The sequence below is a fragment of the Mus caroli genome, unplaced genomic scaffold, assembly GCF_978045245.1.
Source record: "Mus caroli unplaced genomic scaffold, Mus_caroli_1 scaffold_12, whole genome shotgun sequence".
Classification (NCBI taxonomy): Eukaryota; Metazoa; Chordata; class Mammalia; order Rodentia; family Muridae; genus Mus; species Mus caroli.
The window spans coordinates 21,994,883-22,007,440 of record NW_028227267.1 but is presented as its reverse complement, the minus strand read 5'-3'; the positions used below and the strand labels follow the sequence as shown (position 1 = coordinate 22,007,440).

General features: G+C 43.0%; 1 protein-coding gene across 2 annotated transcripts in view; it reads left to right on the top strand.

Moving 5' to 3' along the window:
- Positions 1–12,558, top strand: part of Cacna2d3 (calcium voltage-gated channel auxiliary subunit alpha2delta 3) — an 857,083-nt gene that overhangs the window by 636,738 nt on the left and 207,787 nt on the right. For both annotated transcript variants that reach the window (XM_085828480.1, XM_085828479.1), the window contains one exon: positions 11,883–11,954. In XM_085828480.1, coding sequence (XP_085684606.1) covers positions 11,883–11,954 — 72 coding nt within the window. The remainder of the gene's footprint in view (positions 1–11,882; positions 11,955–12,558) is intronic.

Sequence of the window (12,558 nt, the reverse complement as noted above, 5' to 3'; positions counted from 1 at the left end):
GATGGGACATCTCCCGATGCCCAGGGTTCTGGCTTCTTACTTCCACATGCAAATACAGGGGTTGTTTTTATTGAATCACATGAAATCTTGAACTCAAAAAACTGGATTATTGTTTGAAGTCCCTCCTGTGTGCTGATAGACTTTGAACTCCTATACCCACCACATAATATGCTAGTTGTATTTTCTGAAAAAGTGGTTTATGAGTCTACACTTTTTGATTGGTCAAGTCATAGAAGTTGTGCCATTAAAATACCACTATATGGACTGTCTTAATGAAATGGTTATAATATTTCATATATATATATGTATATATATATATATGTGTGTGTGTGTGTGTGTGTGTGTGTGTGTGTGTGTGTGTGTGTGTGTGTATGTGTGTGTGTGTGTGTAAGGAGTGTAATTTTTTTCTGACTGCATTAGAGAAGGAATATGCAAAGACCATTCTTATATAGAATCAAGTAAAAATCAATACAACCCAGTGATTGGATTGAAAACCATGCTTGAAAGTTTACATCAAATCAGTATATATTTACTACCAATTATTTTAATCTGCTTTTATTGGTCCTCATAGAAGAGCATTTTTTAAAAGACAGATAAACCTAATAAAGGACCCAGCGATTCCAGAGAAATCACCAACTAATCACTCATAGGAAGTCTTACCTTTACTTCTTTTGGAATATATTTTTGCTATAAAATAAATCTAATTTTCATTTGACAGAATTCATTGTGTTTTATTACAAATTTTATTATAAATCTGTCAGTGGAATCTGGTCATAGTTCATCTGTTCCATCATTTTCCTGGTTATTTTATTTCCTTCCTGGGCCCCTAGATAACTGATGTATGTAGCACAGTCCCTTGAGAGGAAAAAGGTGACTGTGAATGAGACACCATGGCAAAAGATTCCACTGAAATGCTTTGGGGAAACCAGGAAGTCATACAATTCCCTAAAGCTACAGTGTGAAGTGCACAAACAAAAGCTAGATGTTTACCCCATCCCAATGAACTCAGAGGATTTGGAAAAAAAAAAAAAAACTCAACCAAGTTTCATGAGGGAAAAATGTTAGGCAAGGACTAATGCCATGCTATGGATTTTCTTTTTCCAGAAATGACTCAAAGACTTGACCCACTTGCTGACTCATGAGCTTCTTGCTTGGATTACACACACTCCTGCTTGCCCAGGCCTAGGATGCATTAGATGCAGGCTGGGTGTCACTGAAGCAGCTATCCTTCCATCCCGGCTCCCTTTCTCCGTAGCAACTATTTCCCTATTGCGGCCTTCCATCACCCCAAGCTCCCTTAACAAGCATCGATCATTGCTTACTGTTCTATTTGATTCCTGAACTACAGTTAGCTCGGAGATCCATGATGTTACTCTTCCTTTTTAAAATGGAGAGCCTCGAATGGAGGGACTGAGTTCGAATTCACTAGAGTAATGAAAAAGGGACTTACAAGTTTCTCACTTAACCGGAATGAGTCTTGTGGGGTTAGCCAAATATGGCAGAGGCACAAAGCACTATCCTATGCAGTTCCTCGATAATTCTGCTTAATCATTCAAGAACTCTTATGGGCTATTTCTATTTTAAGGATGATTTATTGGTTGTCTCTTTTGCTCTGTTCTAATCTCCTGAAGGTAAAATAGGACATTTTACACCACTCAAAAGGATTTCTAGGGGCAGAATAATTTGTACTTGATCTCTAGAAACACGTAGGCTGAGTCTCAAACCTCTGCTCTGCTGCCTTCTGATTATTTTAGCTCTGTTTTCATCATTTGTTGAATGGGCACAGATCATTTATAGTGTGTGTGCCTGGGTTTGATTTAAGGCCGAGTTCGTACAAAGCACTGCAGTGGGTATGCATGGATAGATGTAGGTAGGGGAATAAGCTGATGGAGAGAGGGAGGGAGAGAGGCAGGGGTGGAAGAATGAATAAGCACCCTGATTCAAGAGACTGAAACTGAGTTTGGGTGTTGACTCAAGGTCTGTCTGTTTGAAGTCACAGTGTTCAACTGAGCTGGTTTTAAAAGGGGAGTTGTTTCTTTATCGCTGTGGCACAGGCTGGGGAGCATGTACTATTTGCTTCTAGTCACAACAGCATGTAGGTACCAGCTCCTCACAGCCCTTATTGTCAGGCTAACTACACAGATGGAGGCACGATGGGCACAGGCATCTTGTCTTAGTTCTGCTACTAACTCCACATGATTCCTTTCCTCTGTGAGCCTCCTATACAAAATAAACCAAAGGATGATGTTGGAATAAATTCATTCAAGGACCATTTACTGAGCACTTCTTGTGTATTAGGCTCCCTGCTAAAAGCTTGGAGAAAAAGGAGACTTTTTTCCTTTTCCTTCTGCTCTCAGAGTTCACAGGCTATACACAATTTCCCGTGTCTCTTCCAGCCATCGTGTTCAGAGACTTAGCTGTATTAACAGTTTGCACAGATTTGGGCCTAGATGGTATCTTTGGTTGTAGAGTAAATATGATTATCTTTGTAGTGGAGTTTCGGGACATCTGGTTCCCATTTCCACTTAGTTAGGGAAGGTTTTATGGAGGAAGCCACGTTTCAGGGGGTCTTTAAACAAGGGGAAGGTTTTGTCCCTGGGCCCCAAAGCTCCAACTATTGGCTGTATTTTCAGGCATCTATTTGGGAGGTGTCTAAACCACGTTTGTGAAATTATGAATGTTTGGCCACAACGGGGAGTCGGTTGTGTGTCAGGCTCATCATGAAGCCTGGCCCAAGTCCAGTGCTCCGTGATCATTCCCATTGTCCTCATTCCTGGGCACTCTGGAAATAAGCAGGTCACTCCTAATAAACAAACAAAGCAGTCTCCAAGACAGCTTTCAGATATGCTAATCAGATGTTAATCAGTAGTGTTCTTTTGACCACAGATTTATTTATAGATGTGTTCCCGGTCAAAGACAACATGCTGATGCTATTGAAATGTTTGCTTATAAACTATATTCCCTGCTTAATGGCTTTTATCTTAGAGTCACTGGGAACAAGAGACAGCATCGGCATTTTACCAAATAATAGCTATTTCCTTGTAAGAGCAGCTCTAGCTTTTTCTTCAAGATGTTTCCAACCCTCATTCGGCATTATCATTCACAACGTTGTCTTTAAGTTGTTGAAAAGAGAAAGAAAACAAAACAACTTCAGCAATCAAGTTTATAGTAGACACCGCCAAGGTTCAAAGAGGACACTGTGCTCACTTTTGTTGTTAGGCAACGTAGATTACAGCGAGGGCTAGCCAGAAGTCAGCATCCCCCATGCAAGCAACAGTGATTCAGTTTAAAAAATTAATAATAATAAAAAATAAAAATAAAATAAAAATAAAAATAAAAAACTCAGAAACCATCCTAGACAAAAGCCAATTAACAGTTAAGTATCACTCTTACGGGATTGAAAGACTATAATTTACCAAGATCATCAATGAGGGGAAGCATTGCTTAACGTTTATTTATTTCATATTTATGTCTTACTCTCCCACTTTTGTTTTGCAAGAGCTGTATACTATTTAGGATAAGAGCATCTTGCAAAACTGTTGAAAAATGCCTTGTACAACAGAAATCTGAACAGTGTTTGCTGTTCTTAACTGCATGCATCAGAAGAATCAGCTCTTCAAGAAAGGAAGTAGCTGCCTCTGCGTGCTCCTTGCCATGAAGATCATGAAACACACTAATAGTCAGGGACGTGTTTAGCCTGTCCTATGAAACCTGTGTTCTGACAGCATTTTCAGTACAAGTGTCTTACCAAGGCTGCTGGAACAGGTTTTTCTTTATCTTTCTTTGGCAAGGAATTTAAACACAGGACTTATGACTTCTTATTATTTTAAATAATTTGGTTTCAGTTTGGCAGCATCACTTTTCACCACAGGTCTATGCTACCAAGCCCTTTTATTTATGCAGTGTTTTCTATAGAGGAGGCTCTAGGGAAAGCTTCCTTGATGGTCAAACATTCAGTCATGGGGACAAGAACTCAAAAAGAGCACGTGCATACTCGCCATTCAGATTTAAGACTTGAAATTGTTATCATGTCCATTTCTGAGTTTTATTTATTTGTGCATTGTGCATTGTTTTTGATGGCATGAAATCTCATGAAAATTGCCATGGCTGAGCTTTCGTCTGTGGGGCGTTCTGACTCTCATTGGCATCTTTGTCAGAGATGTCTTCCTGTGGGAAATCGTTACTAAAAGCCATGAGCGCCCAGCCTGTCTGCCTCTGCTCTTATAACTGCTCTGCCCCCCCTCTTCCTGATAAAGGGGTGTCCCCATTATTCCTAGCACACACTCCCAGAAACTGCACTGTTCCTTGGGGGGAAGCCTGGCAGTATTCTTCACCTTTACAAATAGCCCTTTGTTAAGTTTCTGCAGATGCCAGCTTGAGTTGCCATCTCCAATTTCTGCTCACGTTAGTGTCCCACTTGCTGCTGCAGATTGTCTTCTCTGAGTGTCTGTATCTACACAGCAGACAGGCATCACTGTTGCGCATGTTTAAAGGTTTGGACAAATAGTTTCCCACCACATGTACACTTCTGCTGCTCAGTTCATTTTTCCAAATGTTGGGATTTACCCCGATTCTCATGCGAGATGCTCTTTTAGGACCTGAAAGAGAGCACACATGGACTTGCTTTCTGGATCTAAAACACAAATGCCCAGGAAAATTACTTTTTGAGTTCACTATAAATATGTATAGATGGTCTATGAGCACACCACCCTCAGTGCCCCAATGTCCTCAGAATATGTGTATATTCCCAGCTCACCATGGGGAGGGGAAGGTCTTTGTGCTCTTCTGCTAATAAAACAAATGACTCCCTTCCCTTCCCATTTCCAAGTGGCTTTTTAGATTGCTGAGTAAAACGTTCATTAATCAACGTTTAAATATGCGATTCACAGAGAGCATGTCAAAACTGGCCTCTATTCAACAGTCAGAAGGTGGAAATCAAAGATTATGAGAGCGAAGCGTAAAGTTGGCCTGAGCCAGACAGTGTTGGCATCAAACAAGCTGCCTGCTCCTGTCTCCCGTGGAGAGCATGGCTGCCTGGTCCTGTCTCCCGTGGAGAGCATAGCTGCATTGCTTTCATTGTCACCCATGAATGGACTTTCACGTCTTGCCCAATGGAAGGCCGCCTATGTCTTCACCAGGGTCATGTCTACACTGAACGTGTCTGCAATATGCCTGTGTTCCTACAAGGTGCCTCCCCTAAGATCCTACTTTGGTGTTAAAGGCAGTTGTGTCATTGTGTTGTGTCATCTTGTTGTGTAACAGAAGGTAGTGAGGGCATATTTGGGGGCAGTGGCGGGCAACTGACGTACAAAGGCTCTTTTTTTGTTTAAGGATTTAAATGAGGGAGGTCCAGGCTGTTTATCTGTGAAGAGTTTCAACATAACTGCACCACCTGCTTCTGCCCCACCCCCACCCCACTTTGCTCAACCCATTTCTTTGTTCTTCTTGGGCTCTAACTTACATTGGAGTCATTTTAATTACCTTCGGGAACTTTCTTAGTAGGGTAAAATGGAGAACGTGGGGGACGTATGTTTTCACCCTGTCCACAATTCCCCTCATTATGTAGCACCCAGAGCCTGGCCTCTGGGAACCCCTAAGTACTCAGACTTCGTGGGTCCAAGGAGAGAACATGAGAAAGATAACTCGCCCCATGGACAAGCTGCATTTGAGAAGGTGGGTCTTAAAGGACTTGGCTTGTTCTGGGCTCCCTGGTTGCATTCCCAGACTCCACACCAATAAATAATCTGTCATTTTCCATTCAAAATGCCTCACTTGGTATTTAAAGGTGCACACAGCTGTGTTTTTCTACCTCTTAGTACTATTCCTTTCCTGTCAAGGCGAATGTTTTTGACAGAACTAATAGTTAATGCAGCTTATGCTTCAACTAGGTAGCTATTAAATAACACCGGCTGCCTTTTAAATGTGTTTTTACTGGAAAACCTCATACTTTGCAAATGGCTTTTTATCTCCTAGGGCAGTGTGCCTGCAATTCACACAGTCTACCACTAGATGGCAATAGTGTTCTTTTTTACAGACTGCTGAGCGTGGTTAATTGTAGTTGTTGAAGGAAAACAGGGAAATATGGCTTTATGCCCCTGTATAAAATATCTATGTATGGTAGTATTATAGATTTATACCATACATTCTGTTAATCTAGTCAATGTGTTGATCAACTTCAATAAGCAAAGCAGAGGGATGGAGAAGCGAACTGTAGAAGAAATGGTATATTGAAGGAGAATAAATGAATTAGCCTTTGCCCTTGGCCAAGAGCCAGTCTTCCAGTGGAGTTCGCCATTGCGCACAGCCCTCCCTTTCAGTCCCAGCCTCCAGGACTGAGCAGATCTGGCAGAAGACTCTGCTGAACTCAAATGTTCTGCCAAGCAGGCTGCTTTTAACTCGCTCCAATGCCCAGCTCACCTCCTCCCTAGGGCTCCGCGTTACCTTCATCTAGCTGCAGGAGAACGAGAGCATCCTGACACTGGCCTGACCAGCTCCCTGTATGGAGATTTTTAAAATGGCAAGGCAATCAAATGTCCTTCAAAGTCAGGGGCTGGTCTGCAGCTTGCACTGTTCCTGTCCTGGTGGAGGGCCACACTCAACCTCACCAGCCCCATGCCTGCCCTCTGCTCTGCCTGTGCTTGCACCTTTGTTCTGGTTGGCCAAAGGAGACTTTCAAGATGGCAGCTTCTTACTGATGATCTCAAAGCAGCCAAGCTTTTATTCCTTATGACGATTTTTCATAAAATCTTAAGGGCAATATGCCCATCATAAAACACAGTCCCTAGGGATGAAGGCATCTAGAGGCTGTTCCCCCTCCCTGCCCCCCGACATTCTAATTTACTCTCTTTAGTCCTCCCTCTACCTGCATCTCCCAAGCCCACTCTTCCTTCTCTTCTTTTATCTACTCCCTCTCCTTTCTCTCTGTTCTCTCCTCTCTCCTTCCCTCCTCTCCTGTCCCCCTCCTTTCCCTCTCCCTTACCCTCTCTCCCTTTCCTTCCCCCAACTCTTTTTTTTCTTTCTTTTTCTTTCTGTCTAACTTACTATTTGTGATGGGGGGCTATGAGCACCACACTTAGGTTCTTATAAGCACCTAACGGAGAGACCATCTTTCCACAAGCTTGAGATAGCAAAAAGACAAAACATCCCAGGGAATACAGATCAAATCATGTGTCCAATTAATGAGCCAATCTTACAGCCTAGGTGGTGTGTACATGTGTATGTATGTATGTATGCATGTATGCATGTGCCTAAGAAACCAACCAGCTGGCCACCTTGCCTTATGTGATAATAGAGAGCCATCAGCTGCTACAGAAACTCTGTGGTTGCAAAGGGTGAAGAGAAGTTATCTAAGGGAGAGGTTGATGTCTTCCGGAAGAAAAGGATGGTTTTTAAACTTCTCCCTTGGTACTAGAGGAAGTATCAATAATTTAGGGGGAAAATGGAGGGAAGCAGGAAACTGTTTTCTGCTTATTATACCAGTGTTCAGGAGACATTTGTAGCTGACATTTTTCATGTGACTGGTTTCAATAAGTACAAGATGGACACTTGGACCCAAGATGGACTGGAAGAAGACAGTTTCTTTGCTTGCTACAGGAGGCCAGCATGGCAGCCCCTACCAGACCTCTTCCATCGGTCTCATGGGTTTGTCTGTCTCTGTAAGGACACCCAGGGTTCCTTGGGGGAAACAGCCCAATCTTGTGCTTAGTTATCTTCACAGCACATGGCAGAGGACTCTGCATACAACCGAGGCTTAAGGGAAGTTCTGAAGGCAAACGATGCATAGCAATGAGCAGGCTGGCAGTGAACTGGGGATCTGGTGGTATGATGCCATTGGGGCCACACCCTCGACACTGACCACATTCCTGTCTGGTGCCACCCATGGAAACAGATGAAGCACCAGGAGTAGAGGCCTGCATGGCTGCCCAGAGTTTGCACACGAGTCTGAATGCACATTCAAAGACACACACACACATTGTTAGCTTGGGAAGCTGACAGGAAGCAGTCGATCTGTTGAGCAAGTTTGTATTTTATGAGCCAGATGTTCAGCATTATTACCCATCATTTCCTTTGATTCCAGAACGGCCCCCATTATGCAGCATAGGAAATGAAGGATACGGAATGGTGCACACTTATTATCCAACAGCGCACCATAGCTGAGAAGTTCAGGGGCTGTTCAAAGCTTGGACAAGTGTAACTGGGCAGCAGGTTGCTTTAGGATTCTTGCTTGGACTTAAGTTCATGGGATTTTGCTGAGATGGACCATGGCAACCTCCATCTCTAACTCCTACCCTTTGGGAAATGGATGTAGATTCTGTATCTGCATTTTCCTTGGAAGCCTTAATTATGAATCCTAAGCACTGAATCCTCAGCAGCAGCTTCAAGGCTGTGATGGCTGCATCATTTCTGCTTAGAGGTCTAAATAAAAACCATGGGTTGCTATTTCCTGTGACAGGAGCCCAGGATGCCTTTTGATCCTAAGGAGCTTGTGGTGCAAAGAAACTTTGTGATTGATTTTTCACCTCCATGAAATGTTTCAGATGGAAAAGGCCAAACTGGGGAGGCTGGGGCTGATGGAGGGGCAGGGCTCTGTCTGGGTTTCTGCTAGTGTTTGTGGCTATGAGATGAGCCGGGTTCCAGTGGAAGCCTGCAGCTTGGAGTTCTGGTGAGGCCAGTCTATAAGTGGGCTACAGCTCTTAGCAGAAGAGTGCATAAGATTATAGTCCCTCATGTGAACTCTGCCCCCTGGACTTCCTGGGTTTCTTTTGTTTACCTAGAGCTGGTAACAGATCAGTGGCTTTAGTACTGATGCAATAGGATAAGGAAGTTTCTGTTTTTTTTTTTGTTTTGTTTTTTGTTTTGTGCTTTGTTTGTTTGTTTGTTTGTTTTGGTTTTGGGTTTGTTTTTGTTGTTGTTGTTTTGTTTTTTTCTTTTCTTTTTGCCCTGAGTGACACTGACTCTATATTCTGGCTTAACATTGGAAGTTCCTTTCCTCTGATTTTGCCTTTGTGCCAGGGCAATTACTAATGATTTATAACTAACTCTTACTGGTCACAGGGGAAAAGCTTCATTGCTTATTACTGTCAATGCCATGTTTTTTGTTGCATCGTGATCCATGTTGGCATTGCCTGGAATTTTGATCTGAGTTGCAAAGGTGGAAGCTGTCCAGGGTTATGGATCAGCTCAAATAAGCGTTGCTGTGCAGCAGTGAGGTTTACTCAAGAAGTTGTGAAATGGGATGTTTACTTCCACTGGTTCTGCTATTGAGCCGCCAATGGCCGCCATGCTATGCTAAGCATTTTTAGCCGAAGTTGAAATACGTTCCCATAAACAATTACTGTGTTGCATATACTGGCTGACTTGATTCTTGGCACAACAAGAGCTGTCAATGTTGTCTTGAGTTAATGCAGTCTGGTTATTAATATTAGAAAATCGTTTATTTACTTATTCTCATGCCCTGCAAGTTACCTGGGTAACATGCTTATTCATCAGCGGTCTCAGAAGACACAGAACAATGAAAGAACCTATATAGAGAAAGCATGTGTATAATACACTGTGTGTGTACATAAGCATATAAAGACATCATATGTGTGTATGCATATGGGCATATAAATATGTACATACATGCTTATATGTGGAGAAAGATTTGTATTAAAGCATGTAAGTGTGGAATCTGATAAATATGAATCTGTAAAGCAGATTGGTGTCCTGCACATCCCAGGAAGGGTTGCTGTTTCAATGTTGAACTCAAAGGCAAATGAAGGCAGAATTCCTTCCTCCTTAAAGGCTGTGTCTTTTCTTTGAAGACCTTCAACTGACTGGATGAGGCCTACCCAGACTGAGGGGGGCCTTCTGCCTTATTCAGAGTCTGCCTATGTAAATCTGAGTTATAGCAGTAAAGGGGTCTTCCCAACCATCATCCAGAATAGTGGTTGGTCAAACAAGTGGACAGATGCCACAGTTAGCCCCTAAGATGCCACAGGTTTCCTGGTCCTTAAAGGCCATGACATTCCTGTCTCACTTTCATGGGGGACCCAGGCTCACTTCAAAGTAGATGCAAGTCTTGCAAGTACCCTCCAATTCTGTTGGGAAAATGTCCTAACATTCAACAGCTTTTCTTTTGTCCTCAAGATTGTCAATAGGGGTAAGATGGGGAAAGTCTCCCTGTAACAATGTTCCCTGACTTCTTCACATGTACTCAATTTTTAAAATAAGGGCTTCTATTTGGAAAGTCTAGCATGGTCCCTAAAGTTTTGCATTTATAGCAAGAACTGAAGTGCAGTTGTCTCAGGGATCACACTGTAAGTCGTGAGGTCTATAGGAACCCCAATAATATGCATGATACATATGACCCTGAGTGAACAGGGAAGCAGGGCTTTGATGGTGCAGACCTGTAATCTCGGCACTGAGCTAAGAAAAGAATCATGAGTCTAAGTACAGCTTGGGCTATGGAAGACCCTTTCTCAAAAAAAATAAATAAATAAATCCAGCATTAGAAAAGATGAGCTAAGCTGGGTTCAATGACTTTTGCACAAGAGACTAAGCAATCTGTATAGCTGTCAATCTCTTAGACTCTAGCATCGTCTCCTTAGGCAGCCTCTTCCTACGAAAGAAGTTCTATGGGAATGCACCTAATTATTCCATAGAACTAATGCCATGAAAAAGTGATATATATATATATATATATATATATATATATATATATATAGAGAGAGAGAGAGAGAGAGAGAGAGAGAGAGAGCACTGTAGACTGAAGTTGGTGGATTCCTTAGCTCAGAACAATCCATAGTGGGTGTTCAAGAGAGATACAAAACAGAAAGGATTTCTCTCCCGTTGACTTTTCCCAGCATACTTTGGTATGTGTCAGCAGTGGCAAACCATTCCTTGCTCTCTTTTATTGTTTAATTCTGCCATGTACTTGCTGTGTGATCTTAGGGGCAGAGAAAGGACTCCGGCCTCCTTTGAGAGACTCTATGTCAGAGTACCATGCTGGGCACTGCTACATCTGATCTTTATGGTAATGTTAATTAGCATATTTCAATGAGTCCAGGAAGGCCTAGCTAGTGCAGCTAAGAAACTTGAAGCTGAGAATCAAGGATAGTTTTGTCTTGAACCAAAGCCTACTACTGTGTTCAGAGACTCTGTTTCCCTATTTGTACTGGGGTAGAACAGCTGTTCCTGCCTGCCTGTGTCCCTCCTGCCAGTGTATGAGAAGCAGATGTGCCCAGAGGTCTCACAGTATCTGTATGGGGCTAAAAGCATTACAAGTTTGCATCCTAGTTCAGAAGTGCTTCCTTTGGAAGCAACGATTAGCTTCTTAGTGGTGATTTTCAGGGTCATATGCTAAAGCTGTCTTTTCATTCACTTGCTTTCCTCTGGGGACCAGTATTCAGGAATCTGAAGAGGTGAAAGGGGCTTGACTGGCTTGCCTTAGGGAGAATGAGAGCTTCCGGTTCTGTTTCCCCCAAGGATATTTCCTGAGACTCCCCGCCCCCCCATGCTGGAGGTTCTGATCCTGCATTATCAGAAGCCTTATTAGCACACGTACTGAACATAAATGTCCGGGAAATAAAACAGTAAAATGGACGTGTTGTAATAAAACAAACCATTGAAATCCAAATGAGGTTCATCTGAGGCAAAAAAAAAAAAAAGCTGCAGGCGCAGATGTGTCAGCTGGAGTGACTGGCAGCAGCTGGGTTTCCAGCTGAGGCTGGAGACTGTTGGCCCCATCAGGTAGAAAGCCTCCATGCTCACTCCCCGCCAAAGGATCCCGAGGGCTCTTTCTCAGCAGCCTTTGGCTAGAAAAGATGCACTGGTCATCAGGAGGCCTCTGGCTTGAGGCATTCTCAGGGTGTCCAATAACTGCCTTTTCTGTCTCCATCCAGCTTGCTGATGATCAGGGCCTCGTCTTGATGACCACGGTGGCCATGCCTGTGTTTAGTAAGCAGAACGAAACTGTGAGTATGGCAATGTGCCTTCTGCCTGGGGTTGGGGGTGGGTGGATATTTCTCAAATACCTTAGCATCTAAGCTCTAGAAAAAAAAAAGGCTTCTTTGTTCCTCCTCAGGCTACTGCATGTGAGTTTATCCTTACTATTTCACCTGCTGTGAGGACCAGTGGGTCCAGTAAATGAGAAGATGGGCAGAGTTGTTAGCATCTCTAGCCCCTCTCTAAGATACTCATGCCTAGAAGAGGAAAATTCCCAGACAATTCTTGATTGTGGTGGCTATACTTCTCCTCAGTAAGCTTTCATTTCTTGGAGTGGAGGTACTGCAAAGTGGCATGGTGTACCAACTAGCTGTGCATCTTTAGAGTCTGAAATCAAGATGTTTGCAGAGCCATGGTCCCTCTAAAAGAGCAAGGGAAGAATGCTCCCTTGTCATTATTGGCTTCTAGAGCTCAGTGCCCTTGGTCCATGGCAGCATCATTCCACATTAAATCATTTGTATATGTCCTTCTCTCTACGTCCTTATCTCCTCTTTCTAAGGAGACTAGTCACTGTATGTAGGTACCTCTATGAATCTAAGATGATTCTTCTGAAGGTCTTTAGCTACAGTATCT